This window comes from Phoca vitulina, unplaced genomic scaffold (genome assembly GCF_004348235.1).
Source record: "Phoca vitulina isolate PV1807 unplaced genomic scaffold, GSC_HSeal_1.0 scaffold34, whole genome shotgun sequence".
Taxonomy (NCBI): Eukaryota; Metazoa; Chordata; class Mammalia; order Carnivora; family Phocidae; genus Phoca; species Phoca vitulina.
Genome location: NW_022589737.1, coordinates 623,684 through 643,393, shown reverse-complemented (window position 1 = coordinate 643,393; position 19,710 = coordinate 623,684). Strand labels below are relative to the sequence as shown.

Genomic DNA, 19,710 nt, shown 5'->3' with positions numbered 1-19,710 from the left:
GCATTCAGGGCCAAAATTTCAAAAAATTCTATGCCAGCCAAACCAATCACATCCGGGCCTAGCCCTGGCCAAGAGGTATTCCTGTGCACATACCCTCTGTGAGGGGGTCAGGGAATCTGAAAAAAGCCTGTTTTTCCTTTTTGGCTGGGGTTTCCCCCATCAACCTCATACCTCGAGTTTTATTTTATTTTAAGAAATTGTTTACAGATTTTTAAAATTTATTTTAAAGAGAGAGTGGTAGGGTGGGGGGAAGGGCTGGAGGGGGCAGAGGGAGGGGGAGAGGGAGAGGGACAAGCAGACTCTGTGCTGAGCGCGGAGCCCGATGAGGGGCTCCATCTCACAACCCTAAGATCTTGACCTGAGCTGAACTCAAGAGTCAGATGCTTAACGGCCTGAGCCACCCAGGCGCCCTGTTTGAGTTTAAAAAAAAATTATTATTGTGAGGGGCATATTTCCTTACAGGAGAGTAGATAGGCCCCGGAGGAGGGCACCTAGGGAGGGCCTGGCTTGGTTGTCTGAAGGTGGACAAGTTTCTCATTGTTGGTTATTTGGAAAGTCCCTCTGGTTTTAACTGGGGAGTGGGCTTTAGCTCCTTCAAGAGGCAGGACAGGACCCTGTCCTCGTCTAATGCTTTTGATGGAAGTTCAAAAGGAAGTGGAGGCTTCTCCGAGTGCCTTGATCTACACTCTTTTGCAGCCCCTTTCTTTCCCACATCCTGCATAAAACCAGACAAGCAGGGTCCAGGGCTCCCATCAGACTCTTTTTATTGTCTCTTTTACAAATGAGGTTCAGGTGGAAAGAGATAGAAAGGGAAGAGCTCGCTCTCTGGCTTTTGAGCATCACTGCCAGGAGGGACGAGACCACCCCCCTCCCCCGCTCCTCTCTGCTCACCCCCATTAACCAGGAGGAGGGGTTCCCATCCAGAGCTCCCAGCCCCGGGACAAGCCCTTCCCCATGGAATTCCTGATATCCTCCTCAAGGGTCATCTTGGTTCCTAGAGAGAGGAAGGAGGCTGGTTTGCAAGGCCCCAGGCTGGGGCAAGCAGGCCATAGGAGGCACCATGCCTCTTCTCTTCCTCAGCCCTTCTCCTGAACCCACTCTCCTCTGGGGAGCGCAGGCTCCTCTACGTATGACCTTGTCTTCACCCTTTGTCACCTGTTCTCCGGGATTCCTCCCTCCCCCCTCACTCCCTGGGTCCCCTCCTTTTGACACTTGCTCAGAAAGCCCTTCTCTCCCTCCTGTTTTCAGCTGCCCCTTGGCTCGGCCCTCCTAGCCTTCTACTCCCCTTGTTTGCATGCCCTAGCCCCCACCTCTCCACGTTTCTGTCCTGGCCTTTGGCTCCGGCTCTGGCTCCGGCTCCGTGCAGGGCCCCGGGAGCCTCGAGAGCTGCTGGAGCCTCTGGAAGAGTTGCTGCCCGCTGTGGAGCAGGTGCTGGTGGCCTGGCTCCGGGACAGGAAGCTTGGTCGGCTGTAGGGGGGCAAGGTCTCCTCTGCAGCACAACAGAGAAGGGCAACCAGGCAGAGAAGAGAACGTCACCGTTTGCCCAGTGGGCCACCTCGGCCTCAATCCCAGCTTTAGAGGAAGAGTTGAGGGCAGGCACGGGGCTCGGGCCATCCTGGGGGCTGAGGGAAAACAGAATGCCCCAGCACATGGCCTTGACATGACAGGTGCTCCGAAACCCACCGGGAACTCCCAGACAGAAAGAGCCCTGGCAAAGGAGAGACAGAACACCCAGCCCCACTCTTCTGTCATCTGGGCTTCAGTCCTGGGAAATTCTACAACTGGGGAACTTCAGGGGATTTTTCCCAGGGAGAGCCACAGAGACAAGTGTAGGTTGGGATCAAATGCATGAACCCAACTGAGGGTGAGGGGTGAGCTGGGTTGAAAACTTCAGAGTCCTTCGATGGCACGGTCTATACTATACTATCAGCCTCCAGTGCCACCTTCTTGTGTGGCAGTGAGCCTCTGGCCTGCCCTGGCCCTCCTTACCATCCAGGTGGGGACCCCGCTGGGCCCCCAGGGGCCCAGCCTGCACCAGTCTCCTCTCCCCACTGCGTTCCCGCTCCCGTTCCAAGGAGGACATGCTGCCTACTGCTCTCAGCCCTAAGGCCCAGCTCGTCTCTTCCTCTGGTGGCGGCAAGGGTGGTGGGGGCAAGTCTGGGGAGAGACCTGTTTTCAGCAGAGTCTCCCACCCCTCCTGATCCCGATCTTTCTCCCGATCCTACTCCCCGGCACCAGGAGGCTGTGACTGAACAGCCCAAGATTTGGGTTCACCTGCTCCCTTCTCCAGCCCCCAGAGCTCACCCTTGGTTTCCTGCCTATTCCCCCCACTGTCACCATCTCTCACGGCCCAGGGCACCCTCACCACCAGGACTGTGCTCCCGACGGTAGGGAACAGCCTTGGGTTTCCGGATTCGGGCGCGGGGCCCTTGAAGTGGAGGAGCCATCTCCCCAGGCACCTGCCAGGTTCTCCCTGTCCCATCGGCAGACGGGGAGAAGAGTGGGTAAGAGAGAGGATCAGGCAAGGGGCTCGAGGGTGAAGAGGAAACAAGGTGGGGGGGCGGTATGGGGAGGTAGGGGCAGGCTGAGTGTTCTGCAGACTCACCGGGGCCACTGCCGGCGGCACTGGGGACAGGGCTGGGGCCAGCACCCGGGCCAGCAGGCCTCCCTTCGTGGCTACTCAGAGTGGGCTGGGACACACTGAGAGGGGAACTTGGCCCAAGGGGCACCCTCCTGCAATGACATGAGGCCTCAGCGCGTGTTCACTCAAGAAACTCTAAGTGCCCACTATGTGCCAGGTCCCGTGCTAGGGACTCCGATGAACAAGGCACAGGCTGTCCCCACAGGGCTCCCAGGCTAGTGAAGTATGAGGAGAGCCATGTTTTTGAATTGCCCCGAGAAGCTTGCAGAGCCACTCCAATGGAGAAACAGTCTGAAGGGAGTGAGAGACCTTGTCAGCCATCACGTTCCTTCCGGAATCACACTTCCACTATGACACGGTCATGAGACCTTCTGTACCCCAGATCCATCCATCCATCCATCCATCCAACCATCCGCAGAACAGATATGCACCCAGGGCCTATACTGTGCAAGGCACTATATACCTCCCTACCTGGGCATCTGGTGGAGATGGGGAATGTCAGTGGGGGGCTGGGGAGGGTCAGGAGGTGAGGGGGTAAGAGTGGCTGTGGACTGCTGTCCATAGGAAGATGTGGGAGAGGGGGCTTCCCCTTGGGATGGAGGGACCAAGCAGCCTCCCCTGGAGCTGGGCTCGGCCAGATGGCTCCTCTCAGGCATTGGTGGGCACCACTCTTCTGGCTCTGAGCTGGGGACAAAGAGGAAGGAGAGTAGCCATGACTGAGCAGCTTCCACTTAGCCTTCTGGTTGCCCTCTCCCCTCCTCTCCCAGCACCTCTGCCCTCCCCCTACTGGTCCCATCTGTTTAGGGCATCTGCAACAGGGCACATCCTTACCCGCCCTCCAGGTCCTCCTCCGGCCCCTCTAGGCAGCTCAGTTCACAGGAAGGGGGAGGTGGGGGCAGGGCTTCTGGCCAGTTGAGAGAGGGCATCTGAACAGGTTTTCCCAGAAGCTTTACTTTGCCTCCCCTGGCTCCTGAGAAGGGTGGGATGGGGACACACGGAGATAAGAGGCAGATGAGAAACGTCAGAAGCAAGTGCTGGGCTGGGTCCCAGAGGGGAAGGGTAGAGGATATTCTTTGGGGATACTCTGCTCAGAGCTAAAATGGGGGTGTTAGGGACTAAGTCATACCACTGTCCCCCTGGCTCCATTCTGGAGGAGCATACTGGCTCCAGGTGCCTGGATCCCCTGAGGGATTTGGGGGGAAACCCCCATGGAAGGTCTGCAGCTCCTCCCCAGCTGGGTCAATGGTGCTGTAGACAGGACCCTCAGTAGGGGCGGCAGTGCCCCGGGCGGTCTGAGCCAGGTACAGGGAGATCCCTGCTTCTGAGGAGGAGAAAGAGGGAGGCCAGGGGGGGAGGCAAGGGGCAGGGGGCAGAGACAGAGGACATAGCGGACAACAGGAGAATGGAGGGCAAAAGGAGATCCCACCGGATCAACTTCTTCCCCCACCCAAACCTTACTTCCCAAACCAGGGTAAAGGTTAGGCATGAGAGAAGCTCCCCCAACTCATATCCTCCCCAAGGACTGACCAACCTCAGGAAGACTGACAATCCTCGGCTCCCTTCAGTTTGCCCCAGGAGGTGGAGAGGAGAGAAGGGTGTTGGGGGCCAGGTGTGCCCCTGAGGGAATTAGAACTCCTCACCATTGTAATATCTGTCGTCTGGGTCAGGATTGCTGGGGCAGCAGCTCCCCCTGGGCTCCTGGGCTGAGGGGCTTCGAGATGGGTGGGGCCACGAGTCTGCTAGCCAAGGGTAGGGGGCGGGGCCAAGGCCCATGGGTGGCCTGAGGGAAAGCACGTGAACGCTGGGGACCCAGAGCCTGAACAGGCCAGCGAATTTAAGGGTAAACAGGAATTGTAGGACAGTAATGGTGAATTTGGGGGTGGCAGGTGGGAGACAGTCAGTGGCAGTGAGGCCTGGGGAGGAAGGAGAATGGTCTCTTGATGGGGGGGGGGATTATCCTTGGGAGATAGATTAAGAGGATTACCTGGAACTGGCTCCAGAGAGGCCCTCTGAGTGTGGGAAGGACACTGGGAAGATGAGGGGGAGACTGAGTGAGAGAAGGGCCCATACTTGGGGTCTGAACCCCACTGGAGCAGAGAGAGCTTACCTGCAGGTGTGTAGGCAAAGGAGGCTTCCGAAAAGGAATCCATGGGAGAAAGAAGAGGGTAAATGGAGAAAGGGTCAGAAATACCCACATTCTTGTCCCCTTCTTGGCCGCGGTCCCAATTGCACCACTCAGCCTGTACCCTGGACCGATTTCATCAGAATTTCTAGGAGTGGGACTCAAGCATCAGTATTTTTCTAAAAGTTCCCCATGTGTAGCCAAGGTTGGGAACCCCTGATCTAAGAGACCTCAGAATCTCTCCAGACACGCCCCTCACCAGGGAGTAGCAGAAATCTAGTCGGCTCTTTTCAGCGGGCCCCGCCTTTCCACCCAGACCCCGCCTCACAAGTTAACGCCCAGGATCCTGACCACGCCCCTCCGGCCAGGCCCCGCCCCCTCCAGAATTGCCCCTTCTATACTGAGACTGACTGCAAAGCCCGCTCTCCTCTCGAGGCATCTTAGGGGAAGATTTTACCCGTCTCCCCAGACTCAGGTCCCGCCCCTCCGGGCCCCGCCAGTTCCCCCCAGTCCCGTCCGCTCCCTGCCCGACGGTGCCCACCGCGCGTCCCTCTCGAAGGAGCGATGCTTCGGGGAGGGAGGTGGGGGAGTGGGGGAGTTGGGGGGGCACCACCCCTCCCTTCTGACCCCGCCCCCACCCTCCGAGCGGTGAGGCCCTCCCGTCCCGCTCTCCGTCCGGCCCGCCTCCCTCCCCGAGGGGCGGGATCTCCAGGCCCCGCCCACTCCGAGGCCCTCCCTTCCGTCTCCCCAAGGCCCAAGTGCGCCGGTCAGCCCGCGCCGCCCCTCAGGCCCCGCTCACCCGTGTAGTGACTGAGCTCCTTGCGCTGCCTCCGGCGCCGGTAGAGGACGGCGCAGAGCCCGAGCAGCAGCGCCCCGCAGGCGGCGCCACTGCCCGCGAGGAAGGCCGGCTCCCGCAGCACCCTCGCCAGCCGCTCCGCCAGCCCCGGGCCCACCTCGAGCCCAGGCTCCGATTGCGGCGGGGAAGCTGTGGGGGTCAGAGAGGTGAGGGGACCAGGGGCCTGGAAACCCGGCAGCGAGGAAGAGGGGCCATCCCTGACCCCGTAGGCACCGCCACTCCAGGACCCACCCCCCTCCAATTCCCCAGCCCGGCCCCCCCCCCCCCCCTCCGGACTCACGCAGCTGCACCGACACCGGGACACTGGCCACGCCCACGCCAGCGCTGGTGGCCGCGGCGACCTGGGTCCGGTAGAGAAGACCGGGCAGCAGTCCCCGGAGCACCGCGGAGCGTGCCCAGCCTGCCGCGGACCGGTTGAGGTGGAAGCGGCTCTCATTGCCCAGGCACCAGATCTGGGGAGGCCGAGACCCGGGTTTAGAGAGTCTGAAATGGGATCCTGGCCTCACGTGGAAACTCGAAGCTCTGAATAGTAGAGGGGGCTTAGCCAGGCATCATTCAGCCCGGAGGGAAACACTCTGAAACCTCTCTCCTCTCCCCCAACCTCATCTCCAGCCCCGAGGTCATTCTAGGTTCCCTCCTCCCTAATCCTAGCCCCTAGCTCCCCCCCCCCCCCCCCCCCCGCCACCCAGTCCCTTAAACCCTGTACCTGGTATTCCTTGATGACCCCATTTTGCTGGGAAGGGAGCGGAGGTTCCCAGGACACCGTGACACTGTTGTTGCTTTCACCCCCCAAGGCCACTGTCACTCCCTGGGGGGGACCACTGGGGGCTGGGCCCCGAGAGGAGCATGGTGAGAAAGACAGTCATTGCCAGCTACCCCTCCTGCCCCAACCTTCCCCCTCCCAGGTATCATCTTGGGAACTGAGATATCAGGTATCCCTTCTTCCCACAACTCCCCTTGCTCTTCCCCTGCAAACTTCTATCTTCCCCCACTCCCTCTTTCCTGTTGTTCATTCATGGGCTCTGTGCACCACCTCCTTACCTTCCTCAGGAATGCTCCTGGTCACGAAGGGACTTTCAGCCCCCAGCCCCTCCTGGCCTTGGGCTTGCACCTTGATCTGAATTTGGGTCCCTGGCGGGAGTCCTCTTAGCACAGTACTTTGCTGGCTTGGGGACTGTAGGTCCAGTACTGTCCAGCTTCCCCCATCAGGACCTGCTACCCTCCAAGACACCCGGAAACCTTGCACCAGCTGGACTGGGCCATCTACCTGTAGGAGACAGGACAAAGTATACCAGAAGGAGAGCCAGGGACCACACAAGTCCTCCGGGCTCTGCCCCACCTCCAATCACCCGGTCTTCCCCAGCCACTCACCTCCCACTCTCCCGTACCCATTCCTGGAGGTCCCTATGGCCCCCATCATCATCCCTGCCCTTAACCGCATCCCTATGCCACACTCACAGTCCAGGACACCTGCAAGCTCCGGGGCCCAAGAACTATGGGTTCCTGCATGCGCACAGCCACTTCAGCCAGCCCCCGCTGGCCTCTCCAGGGGTCCTCCACTGGCCTGGATGGGTTGCTGTCTATTGACCAAAGAGCCCACTCAGCCGGGGCCACCAGGGACAAGGAGTCAGACTGAAAGTGTGCCTGTATCCTACCTTGTGCTGCTCCCACAGACTGCACTACTTAGTACTCCAGAACACACCCCAGGATCAGGAGGGGGCTGGTCAGGGGAAGAGCTTCCAGAGGTGGGCCTGGGTGTCCAGCTAATAAGAATCTACTCTCTGCACTTTAGAGACCTCAGTTCCTCATCTCTAACATGAAGATGAACCCTCCAAGATCCCTTCTAGTCCTAATAAGCTACATTATCTGTGGGTAAAAGGCTCAGAAGTGAGGGGCTACCAAGATGACTGGATTTCCCTCTCTCCCCTCTTCTCTTGTCCCCTCCACGAGAGGGAGGCGTGACCTATTCCAGACTGGGCTACCAGGAGAGGCCGGGCACAGCAGAAAAGAGCTGCTATGCTGCCATAGTTTGGAGAGGGGCACTCTGCAGTGTTTCGTGTCATATCCCCGAGCCAGGGACTCTGACCTTACTCACCCTGGGTGCGCACAGGCTCAGAGACGGGGCTGGGCTCACTGAGGCCCCAGGCTCCCACAGCGCGCACCAGGAACAGATAGGTGGTGCCGGGCTGCAGACCACCGACCATGTGTGTCTCCAGCCTCACGCCATCTGCCACTGTCCGCCAGGTGTTACCAAATATTTGACTGCAACGGGAATGGGGTGACGGAGTTGTCTGAGCCAGGGACCCCCCACTTGTCTACTCCCTCTCGTCCATTCTCCTCCCCTTGGGAGAGGGAACTGGCAGAACTCTCCGCACCATAGCAAAGACCCTGAGGACATAAGATCCCCTTCTTTTGACTTTCCAGGTTTGCATGTAAAACTTTCTCCATACCTGAAGGCCTCTATCACATAAGAGGTGACTGTGGCCCCCGCCTGCGGGTTGGGCTTCCAGGTCAGGGTAATGCTGTTCTTGGTGATCTCAGTGACCACTGGCTGAGAGGGAGGCCCTGGAGGGCTACTGGGTTCTGTAGGCGGCTCTGGTGATCCTCCCCAATCTTCTGCAGTAAGGAGATAATCTTTAAGTAGAAGGATGGGAAAAGGACGGCCCCCCATGTAACCTGCCCCCTTCCCAGAGAAGCTAAGGAGCTGTGACAGGGGTGACGGTGGAGAGGGGGACGGAGTGAACTAACCCCTACTCACATCTGCCTCCCAAGGGCACCACTTCCGTCCTTCTCCTCCCCACCACCGTGGCTGTGGCATTTGGAAGCTTAATCAGTGCTGGGGCTCGGGGAGGTACTGACTACTTTCGAAGCAGGTTTGGATGGAGGTGTTGGCAAAGCAAGGGGACAGAGGCAAAACTCACCCCGCGTCCTAAGCCAGCTACTCCATGTGGCCTCCCCTGTGGAACTCTTGGCCACACAGCTGTAGAAACCCATGTCCATCTCCTGTAGGAGAGGGTAGAGGGCTGGCAAACTGGGGATGGAGCAAGGTAGGGTGAGGGGGTGGAGGTGGGTGTTCAGAGGCTGGGGAAGGCGTGGTCCACTTTCGGTGGTCTCAGGGAGCAGAGGAGTAGAACTGGAGTTAGTCCCAGCAGGTACTTACGAGAGGTGGGCACGTGGACCGTGTGGCCGTTCTCAGTTACTCGGGTCCCAGGGGGGAGACTCACCTGCACACTGGCGATGTACAGGGTACCGTTGGCCATGAGGCTGAGCTGGAGGTCATCCCCCTGCAGCCACTGCCCATCCTTCTTCCATTGGACGCTAGGTTGAGGGTTCCCAGTCACTCTGCATGGCAGCCATACAGAGGAGCCGAGTGCCAGCGTCTGATTGGCTGGTCCCTGGAGGATGATGGGAGGGAGCCCATCCAAGGAGGAGGCTGAGAGAGGAAGAACTTGGGCACCTCAGGAGAGGATCCCGGGTTCAGGCCACCAGCCCCTTGTCTTCCTTCTCTGCTCCTTCACTCGTCCTCCCCCCGGAGACTGGAGGGGCTTCGATAACCATCTGTAGTCTCTGCCTGGGACCAGCCACCTATTAGTGGTTGCTGTGGCTGATTTCCAAACTTCAAGGCCATGTCTCAGGAACACGCCCCTCCCCTTGCAGACATATTATATAGAATCCAAGAAAAACAGGTATCTTTAAGTCATTACTTCCTTTCAGGCCATAGGTCCAGGCCTATCTGCATGAGCACCTACCTTTTTTTACCTCCAACAGGGCCTTGGCCAGGATGCTGCCGGCCACACTAACAGCCTGACACACGTAGTAACCAGCATCCCCACTCTGCACATCAGTTATGTTGAGCTGGCCTCTGGGAGAGACTGAGAAGCGCCCCTTGGGCTGAAATGGCTGACTGGGGAAAAGCAGAACCTGGGGACAGAGCAAAGAACCAGGGTAGGGAATGAGCAGGCAGCTGACAGAGAGAAAGATCCCTATTCCCATCAACCCCAGAATTCAGAGAATTCCTAAGGTTCTAGCTCCAACTCTGTCCCCACCAGCCAGTTATATGACCTTGGGCCAGCCAGTGAGATCTACTCACAAAAATGTGGAAATTTTATTAGATGATTTTGGGGTGAACTTCCCAGCTTTGTGACTTACAAGTTAGGAAACTCTGAGCAAGCTCTTTAACCTTCCTGAGCCCACATTTCCCCAAATTTGACTCTTAGGGGATAGTTACGAGGATTAAATGAGTAATCATGAAAATCTTTTAACACATTATGTGATAAAGGTTAAATATCTTCCCCTTTTTTCTGGCTCTATGTTACGTAGATACACGGAAGGTAGGGAAAGAGGTTAGGGTCACAGGTAAATGGCATGTGGTTGATCCCCTGATGGATACCTACTACCCTCTACTACCCTCTACTACCATCAGCATTTCTATTCATTTAAGAATCTAGTTAAAATACAGCAATCCCAGATGCTAGAGAAGATGTTGGAAAATTGTGGCTGTGGATTTGGAAATGAGGTAGTGGGAGAACTGATTTTCCAGTGGGGTGGGATTAGTCAGACTTATTTTATTATACTGACCCTGTTTCCTAGTAGCAAAATTCCCACCCTTCCCCTAGTGGTTGGTACTCATGTTGTGTAACTTCAGTGAATGTTCCTTCTGGTTCTCAATTGAGGTATCAGTTTGCCAAGGTGGGTGACTGTGAACGCCCCCTGGTGGAAGCCCCTTGTAAGTAGATGAGCGAGTCGTGCTGTACCCTGAGCAGCTTTGGAACAAGTACACTTTCCAAAGCAGCATATTAAAGCCCAGGCCCCAGGTGTCTGGGAGAGGAGGCACCGACTAGATTTGCCACATCTTCAGGACAGCCTTGCCTAAAATAGAAGGATTCTGGGCGCCTGGGTGGCTCAGTCGGTTAAGCGACTGCCTTCGGCTCAGGTCATTATCCCAGGGTCCTGGGATCTAGTCCCACATTGGGCTCCCTGTTCCGCGGGGAGCCTGCTTCTCCCTCTCCCACTCCCCCTGCTTGTGTTCCCTCTCTCGCTGTGTCTCTCTCCATCAAATAAATAAATAAAATCTTAAAAAAAATTATCAAAAATCTGGAAGCGATCCTTCCAGTTTTTAAAAAAAATAATAAAATAAAATAAAACAAAATAAAATAGAAGGATTCTCCAGGGAATTACCATACAGGACTGTTTCTTCCCACCTAAGCATTATTAATGATGTATGTGACATCATTTCTTTTTAAAGTGTTCAATACGTTCCAGGCCTTTTATATTCATTATCTTATTTAAGCCTCCCAAATAACCTGCAAGGGTTTCTGGGAGGACTAAAGGTAAAACGGGACCACAGAGAGAAGTCTGCAAAATGTACAAGGAGGGAGGCTAAGACCCAGAGGAGAAGCTTGTGGGAAGTCCCACAGAGCTGGCCACCTACTTGACTTCCCTCCTTTTGCCAGAAGATGGCAGGTGGGGGGTTTCCTTTGGTCTCACATTGGAAAGCCACACTCTCTCCAGGAGCTGCCATCTGGTCCTGGGGCTGGGTCACCAGCTGGGGTGGGACTGGGAAGGGGGAGGGGATAAAGGAACAGGGAGTCAGGGCACTCAGAAGGGAGACTGAGGGAACAGGAGAGAGAGAAGCCCAAGCTTGGCTTAAGTAGGAGCAGATAGCCAACTCTTGTTTCAAGCCTGCTCAGCTTTCTCCTCCTTTCTCTCCTTCTAAAAACTCTCAAGTGGCCTACCCGTATCTCCCACCCAGTCCTTTCTCCCTCGTTCTCCTCTTCACCCCGTCCTCCACGTTCCCTCATCTTGTCCCTGCTTCTGGCAGTCCCAGGTGGGCCCTCACCGTGAACACTGAGGGAGCCAGAAGCTTCAGCGCGGCCCACGCTGTTCTCAGCCACACAGGTGTAGGTCCCCTCGTCGTCGGCACTCACACGCCCAATCCAAAGGCTGTGGTCACTCCGGATCTCATACCTGCTCCACTCCCCACCCCCAGGCTGGGTTGGCCACAGCTACTGACCCCTTCTCTCTCCCCCAAGACAGACACCAGAATCAGGTACATAAAGACAAGGTAGGCCCCAACAGGGACCGAAGCTGGAATCCATGGACCCATAAAATGAGATGGGGACTAGATAGGGCAGGGGCCACAGGCTCTGGGAGACAGATTTCTCTGTGTCGTCAAGTGAGACGGTGTCTGCCTTCCAGTTTTCTAGGGCAGGGTATGCTCTTGAGCTGGTTGAGTCTCCTTACAGGCAGGAGGAGGGGGATTCTCACCTGCCTGTGGGCAGTTCCCCATCCTCCTTGCGCCAGCGTAGACGGGGTGGGGGATCCCCTTGCACCTCACATGCGAAATCCACAGGGGCATCTGCCAGGACCACCTGATTCACTGGTCTACGCAGGAATGAGGGTCGCTCTATGGAGCCAGAGTGAGTGAATCGTCAGGGGATCTACAAAGCTTCTCACTACCCAGGCTGCACACCCTCGTAACCCCCGTAACCCTCCCTGTGCCTACCCAGTACCACAAGTTCAGCTGCCCCACTCTCCCGTTCTCCTGCCATGTTGGAGGCCACACACACATACATCCCGGCATCACTCTTGAGTGTATGTGACATCATCAGCTTCCCTCCACGAATCTGCAGAGTAATAATGGTAACTTTGGTCTTTTGTAGCCATCAAAGCATATTTTTTTATTTATTTGATCCTCCCAGTAAGCCAATGAAGACCAGTGAAGAAAGTTGACACACTTATCAGATAAGGAATCCTTAAATGATCTGCCCAAGGGAGTGGGGGGGTGGGGGGGCTCAGCTCTGTGCTTGCTCCCACAGCCCAACCTACCTCCCATGAGTTCCTGGGGCATCTTGCTCCCCACCTATTTTATTCCAATTCCATCCTATCCATCCTTAACTTATCCCTCACTTAATAGCTGACTCTCCATGCTCAGCCCCCTACCTTATGGCCCCGCCCACCATGATGGTCTTGTCCTGCCCACCCCCCCCCCGCCCCCCCCCCACCCCACCCGCGTCAGATCCCCAGCCATGGCACCACGCCTCACCGTGATCCTTCCCTCCTCCTCCTTGAGTCTTGCACTGTCCTTCTTCCAGGACACGGAAGGCTCTGGGTGGCCACGGGGGGGCACGCATTCCATTACCGCTGGCTCCCCCACTGCCACCACCACGTTTCCAGGGGACTGCCGAAAATCATCACGGAGGACTGGAGAGAGAGATAGACAGAGACAGAGACAAAGAGAGAAGGAGAATGAGTGAGCAGGGGAACCGATGAATAACTGGGTTAGGACACAAGGGAAGTGTTTTGGGGAGGGGTGTATCACCACAGACCTGCACTCTTCCCCAGGTGCAAAGATACCAGGCCCACTTCCTCCTCTGGCCAGGGCGTGGACGTTAGACACCAAAGGTCACGGTCCCAAAAGAAGATGCTGAAGGGGCTGAGACTGGGGCTGGTTCTGGATCGGCTTACCTGGTGCCCTCCCGCCTCTGGTTGGAAGCAACCAGAGGACAATGCGACTCTCACCTGCCACTTCCAGCGACGCATTTCTACTAGCCGCTGCCCCCAGGTAGTTGCGCGCCACACAAGTGTAGACACCCTCGTCGGGACGCGCGCGGCGCCCGTGCACGATGCGCGGGAAGAAGAGGGCGCCGCTGGGCAGCAGCAGGCGGTGCGCGCGCGGATCCTCGCGCGCAGTGGCCACTCGCGCCCCATTCTTGTACCACTCGATGTTAGGCCGCGGCCGGCCCTCGGCGCGGCAGGGCAGCGTGGCCGGCTCGCCTCGGGAGACCAGCAGATCTGGCGGCTGCTCCACGATGCGCGGCATCGCGTCCTCCGGCTCCACCCTGGATGCTGAGGGCAGGGGGGTTGGCACAGAGCATTTCGACCGGGAAATTAGGGGACAGGATCCAGAGAGAAAAACAACGCTGTCTGCCCACCCTGTCCCCCTTCCCCCTGTAGGGGTCCTCTGGGCAGACACCCCCACGTTCGTGGGCTGGAAAGGATATGCCTACAGATGGGCCTATCAGTAGAGGAATCAGGACACAAACTCCTAGGCCGGCTTTCTAGGCTGCCTAAAGACACCAGCCTTCTCTCTGGCCAAGGTTAAGTGGAGAGTGACTGGGCCTTGTCTGGGCAAGTAGACCACCCCTCTAGTCCACGGGTATTCAATGTCCCACACCGGCTGGTTTGCAGATTGTCCTTGCTCCCTGAAGGGGTGCACCAGAGCCAACACGTGGTCCTTGGCCTCTGCATGGTGGTGGGCCCGAAAAATGGAGAACGTGGGCCAGCCTAGAGTGTCTTAGAAAAGGTAAAACGAGAGTGATCTGACTGGAGTCTGGGACTAGGAGAGGTTCTTAACCTGGAGTCCATGAATGGACATAGAGCCCTTCTTTGTCTTTTTTATTTTTTATTTTTATTAAGTAAACTCTGTGTTCAACTGTGGACTCGAACTCATGACCCGGAGATCAAGAGTTGCATGCTCTGCCAACTGAGCCAACTAGGTGCCCCTCTTACTGATTCCCCAGACAATCATGCTTGGAGGAACCTGTGAAGTCATGGGAATTGAATGAAAATGGTAGTGAAATGTGAATAACATTCCTTTTCTAAGAGGTGCAGAGTTTTCAACAGATTCTTCTCCAGGTTGATGTAGCCGAGAAAGGCTAAGAATGCTAACTAGGAAGGGAATTCCTCTCCTTCCTTTGTTTCATCAGATCGGTTCACCTGCATTTTCTGTTCCTGCCTCTCACTTGGCCTACAGACTCCTGCTGGCTTCATCTTCTGCAGTTGCTTTGGGATCCAGGATCCTGAAGCCCATTAGGCCAGACACTCCCAACTTTGTCAAAAGTGGATTTGTAACCTGGTGGCGGCCAGTAGGCACCACTGCTGCCTCACCTAATTTGGTGTCCTCAACTAACCAGGACTACCCCTGCTTCTGTTCTCTACCTTACCCTTCCCCCGCCAGCGCCCCCTCCCACTCAGTTCCAAAATCCACCGGGACTTTTAGCTCCCAGCCTCGGTGTGGGATTGGGCTTCATGTCCCCACCCCTACTCTTAGAAGTTCCTATGGAGACAAAGCTGGAAAGGGTCGCCCCATGCTGACATTGTCCTGGGGAGAGTTTATTTAACTGGCTAGGACAAGATCAGTTTCCCTCCCACTTAGGGAAGGGAGTAATTTTCTCGATTTCCTTCCTTCCAAATGGAAATCTCTGCTTCTCAGCCGTCTCTTCTCTGGCATCCCATCCCAGTCCCAGTTTAGGCAGAGCCCCATGCCATGGTAGAGCAACTAAGAGCTCAGGGATTGTCCTGGAACCAAGTAGGGCTGGGATCTCAGATTTGACACTTCCTAGCTCTACGAACTTGGGCAAATTATGGAGCTTCTCTGAGTCTCAGTTTGTTTGAAATATGGGAGCAGTGATAAGGCTGTCATAAGACCATTATATATGTAAAGCACTTGGGGGAAGGCTCAATAAATATGGTAATTCTCTGATTACTTAGGGGCTCTTCCTCCCTAGCCCACTGGACCTTATCAGATTCTATCAGGCCCCAATATTCCTTTCTGCCCCATCGTATAACCTTAGAGTGTAATGGAAATAGGTTTGTTATCGCTAAGCTTTGTGTTGCTTTTGTGACCTTTGGAGTACTTTTCATCTTCTCTGAATTTGTTTCCTCAGTTGCAAAATGTGGCCATCAGTAACTTCCCTACAGACCTCCTTACATTTTCAAGCGTAAACGAGACAATGTATGGTGACAACACTGTTAGAACGGTGGGGGTACAGAGGTGTGTCTGCGCCATCTGTGAGAAGGGTTCTTCTATCCTTAACCTCCTGGGAAACTGAAGTGGGGCCAGGAATTTGGAGAATTCCAGCTCATTTCCCACCTTCTTCGTCCCTGCTCCCTCGTACATACCACACCCTTCTGGTCGGCCCTTTCCCCCTAATTCCTGTAGACACAGATGCCGGCGCCCTTTCCCTGGAATTTCTTCCCTGTCATTCCCGGTCTCAGGAGGTGCTCCGACAGCAGCTAATGAATAGCTAATGATCATGCTAATGAAGCTCTGGGGCTCCTCCCTCAGCACCCGGAGTACCCCACACACAAACACATGCACACTGCCCAGGTCTGCTTTTTCGTCATCTTCGAGTTTCCAGGACCGTGCTGCCCCTAGATTCGAGTGGGTGGATGTCAAGGGATGGGGACTGCGGAGGAACCAGAGGGGAAATCCTGGGCAAAGGTGTCCGGGAAAGCGGGAATTCCAGACGGGGCCGGCAGGGGGCGCGATCGGGCCTCTCCCCAGACTCCGCTCTGGCCGCCTCCCCGCGGCGCTAGGGGAGAGCGCGCTGTCTCAGTCATTTATTAATCACCGTAATTAGCGGTAACGACCTCGCCACCCGCGCAGCCCGCCCGCCGCAGTCCTGCCGGGTGGGCCGGCTGTGAGTTCCACCTCTGAGGGGCAAACTTCTAAGTTCCCTAAACCGCTCTCCGCTTCTGTCGCCCTCTGTAGCAAACACTCTTTTAGCTTCAACATTTTAGCTTCCTCACCCAAGTTCTAAGTGAGTTCTTGGAAAACTTAGGGTCCCGAAGAAAAACCTGCTAGCTGGGTGGGTCACCAGGTGGCGCGGCTTGGCCCAGGCCCGCCGGCGACGGCGTGCCCTCTTCTGCCCTCCCTGCCGTGGGTCCCGGCCTCTCTTAGCTCGGTATTTGCCCATCACCAGCCACGGTTCTCCTCACTTGGGGTGGCCGCTGGGGTCGGTTGGGCAGATGGAGAGCAACGGACTTAACAGTCATCTCCTCCCAAGCCCTGGATCTTCCGCCGATACCCCCACTCAGGTGCTCCAAGCCCCAAATTACCCCTTGGTTCCCCCCCCCCCCCCCCCCCCCCCCCGGGGGGCCCCCCCCGCCCCCCCCCCCCGGGCCCCCCCCCCCCAAATCCCCCCTGGTTCCCCCCCCCCCCCCGCCAGGCGCTTGGGAGGCTCCGCTTAGTCCCAGATCTTGAGGCAGGAGCGCGTTGGCCTCCCCCTCCACGCCGCCCTCCCACCTTACCCCATCCCTTGATCCGACGTCCTCACTGGGCAGGGTCTTACCGTTGAAAGAAGGATCGCCGGGGGGCAGCAGGCTGTGGTTGAGCGCTGCCACCGAGGAGTTGAAGCCGAAGAGCAGGTCGCTGGAGTTGGAGATGTCCCCCGCCAGGGAGTCCGCGAACAAGTTCATCTGCAGCAGTGTTTTGAGCAGGTAGCGCAGCATGGCGCGACCCAGTTGGGACCGGGGCGGGGGGCTCGGGGCCCAGCCCCTGGGTCTGAGACCCGCGGGCCGGGAGCCGTAAGCCCCTCCACAGCCTCTGCCCGCTGCCCCAGCCACGGTGCCGCTCTCCTGCCGGCGCGCCTGGGTACGGTGCGTGCCTCCGCGTGCCCTCCTCCTTCCCTCGTCCTTCTCTCCACCCCCCAGTGCCGGGGTCCCCCGGGAGCTGGGCGGGAGGAAAGCAGGTGCCACGCCGATCACGGCGTAATTAAGGGATTAATCCCCCTCCCTCCACCCCTCCCATCCCTACTCCGATGGCCACTAGCAGGGCCAGCGACTAGAGTCGCGTAGCGCGCGAGTTGGAGTCCCCGCCCCGCGCCCCGCGTCCCGGCTCGGGATTCTGGACGCCGCAGGAGAGTTTCCCTCCTTTCTCAAAGCAGTCAGGATGAGGGAGGAGGCTCTGTCGGACTCTGCCCTTTTGACTGCCTTTAAAGCAAGAATCCCATCTCTCTTTTACCCGCCCTTAGGCTAAGACCAAGAACGCTCCTCTAGCTCTCAAAGCCCTGGTTTCCATTTCCTCCCAAGTCCTGGCGCTTAGCTGCGAAGTGCTGGAGGCTGGGGTGGTGTGGAGTGGGTGGGGAATAATTGCACGGCGGGTCCACCCCTTTACCCGCAGTCGCCCATTTTGCAGCCGAGAGACCATGGGACAAGGTGCTGCGTCTTGACCCAGAGTCCTGCTCCAGACCCTCTAATCTAGTAGTAACTGCAGGAGATTCAGCACGGATAAAACTGGAGGGGACAGGCCCTAGGAAACAGGCATTTAGCATCCATATGCATACCCCTGGCATCTATTTGCATACTTCTGCAGTACCGTGCTCTGACATGATTTATTAAATTGTTACCTTCTTGAGGAGCCTGCAGGCAGATAGTCCAGGAAAAGACAAAGAGAGCAATATTGTTTCTGTAAAGGCAAGCGCAAGAGAAGAGAAGGACTTGATGCAAAACTCGTGCAAATCCGTTCAAACCCCATAAAGATTTTCCTTCCAACGGGGAGCAGCGGGGAGAAACCATGACCCCCTCTTCTCCATCCAGCCTGCTTCTGAGTTTTCTGCAGTTCTTTTTACCTGAAGATCTCCTAGTCCCCCACCACCCACCTACCCGTCCACTCGCGCGTGTGCACACACACTCACTCGCTCACTTTCCTGGAAATAGCGTTGAGGTGTCAAGGGGAGAGAGAGACCTGGGCCTACCTATCTGGGGTGAGGCCGTGTTGATGGCTGAGTGGTGGGGTTCTAGCCCAGTCATCAGGCTCTGTATGATGAGACCACCTTCGTGGGGTGGCTGCCTCTGACCCGGGAGGGGCTAGGTGAATAGGTCGAGATCCAGAAAGGTGGATGCTACAGGGTCATAGAGCCCACAGTAAGCACATTCAGGAGTTGAAGTATCAGGCAGACACTTTGTCAAAGGGTGGGAGGCTTGTCCCAAAACTCCACCCTCAATCCACACGCCGTCCCCTTGATCTAAAAACTAACATGTTTAGGTGTCTTCCTACTCGCCCCCCACACCCACCCTCGCATCGGCTCTGCGCTGGACTGACTTCGAAAAGCCGGAAGCAAGTGTCAGGGGCTTGGGGTGCAGAGACCGCCCGAGGAAGGCAGCGCCCTGGGAGCTGTTCTTTCAGCACCTCGTCTGCCCCTGCTGAACTTGGGGTCAGGCGCCCCACAGAGAGCTTAAATCCGAGCCGACCTTGAGGCTGAGATGAGTCGGGGTTGACAGACGAGAGAGAGGGGCTAGCGACACATTCTCTCTAACGCAACAGGATACTAAAAGATGGGATTTCACGCTGTCCCTTGTTCCAGGGCCAGGCAGCACTCAGGTAAGAGACCGTTAAGGACGGTAGAGGTTTCCCTCACCAGAAATCAATCCGTTCAGGAATGACCCGTCCGGAAGTGCGTTCCAATCCCATATTTGCCAATTGGAAGACATCACCGTTCTGGACTTCAATTTCCTCATCTGATACGGAGAAATTGTACTACTTTCTCCGCTCTGATGCTTCAGATTTCCGGTTCTGGGGCCCTGTGCTCTGCCTCCTGCTGACTGGGGTCACCCAGCTTCCATCACACCAGAGGCTAAGCCAGGACAGAAATCCGGGGTCCTGGCACCTGGCCCTGCTGCGGGGCTCGGAGGGCTGAGGCAGACAGGAAACTGCGTCCCACCGTGTAGCTCCTGCCCCATCCTAATCCCCCGATTTGCTCCCGGTTGGCCTCTCAGCAAACACAGGGCCTGCCAGCGTCTAGGGGCTTGTCACCCTGTTAGCGGATTTGTTCCTGGAGACGGCTCAGTTAATTGGCCCTTTATTCGGGGATCAGGGCGTATTTGCTCAGGGTTCCCTGAGCGGAGGCTGCAATTCAGCCCATGGGCAAGGCTGCTTCCTAATCCCTGTCATCCTGGTTTGGAGGCTGGACAAATAGTGGGGCCACTCTCCTTTCTGGGACTCTCCTGGCCTGAATCTCCTGTTCCTCCTCTACACCTCGCCCCTTCTTGGGATGTTCTTTTTCCTATTCCCACCTTTCTTCTTGTTTCTCTCTGTGCTTTCCTTCTTGGTACTTCTCTGTATCTCTAGAATACTCTCCCTTTAAACAAACTCAGACCTAATGCCAAAAGAGGGTGAGTACTCAACTGGGGTATACTGGAGAATAAACACCTCCCAAGTTCCCTTCCCCTGCCCTGGTGTTCCTAGAGCCCTGGGTCTAGGAGACGGTGAGACAGAGAGAAGACGGAGAAGGCCCACCAGGGGTCACACCTTCCAGTTCTGTCCTCGGCCCTCTCTTTCCCTTCCTTTCTTAAAGTCAGATGGGCAGC

At 56.7% G+C, this 19,710-nt stretch overlaps 1 protein-coding gene across 1 annotated transcript; it reads right to left on the bottom strand.

Annotated features, from left to right (window-relative positions):
- Positions 1–790: 790 nt before the first annotated feature.
- Positions 791–16,854, bottom strand: ROBO3 (roundabout guidance receptor 3). Its single transcript, XM_032426316.1, has 28 exons — positions 16,695–16,854; positions 13,141–13,467; positions 12,665–12,822; positions 12,125–12,245; positions 11,887–12,025; positions 11,459–11,586; positions 11,051–11,175; positions 9,369–9,540; positions 8,844–9,052; positions 8,541–8,622; positions 8,070–8,235; positions 7,715–7,881; positions 7,078–7,199; positions 6,661–6,886; positions 6,326–6,447; positions 5,900–6,071; positions 5,563–5,748; positions 4,749–4,772; positions 4,626–4,668; positions 4,282–4,421; positions 3,768–3,962; positions 3,473–3,611; positions 3,113–3,325; positions 2,606–2,733; positions 2,366–2,473; positions 1,990–2,157; positions 1,311–1,489; positions 791–994 (listed from the first exon to the last, which is right to left on the bottom strand). Exons 1-28 carry the CDS (start codon positions 16,852–16,854, stop codon positions 983–985), a joined length of 4,131 nt encoding a protein of 1,376 aa, XP_032282207.1. The 3' UTR covers positions 791–982.
- Positions 16,855–19,710: the final 2,856 nt, after the last annotated feature.

Excerpts from the sequence above, each read along its gene's own strand:
- ROBO3 (XM_032426316.1), bottom strand. The coding sequence starts at position 16,854 with ATGCTGCGCTACCTGCTCAAAACACTGCTGCAGATGAACTTGTTCGCG. Across the intron at positions 12,026-12,124 it reads AGCTGAACTTGTGGTACTGG|AGCGACCCTCATTCCTGCGT; the intron begins GTAGGCACAGGG and ends CTGGCTCCATAG. Across the intron at positions 3,963-4,281 it reads AGACGACAGATATTACAATG|AAGCAGGGATCTCCCTGTAC; the intron begins GTGAGGAGTTCT and ends TCTCCTCCTCAG.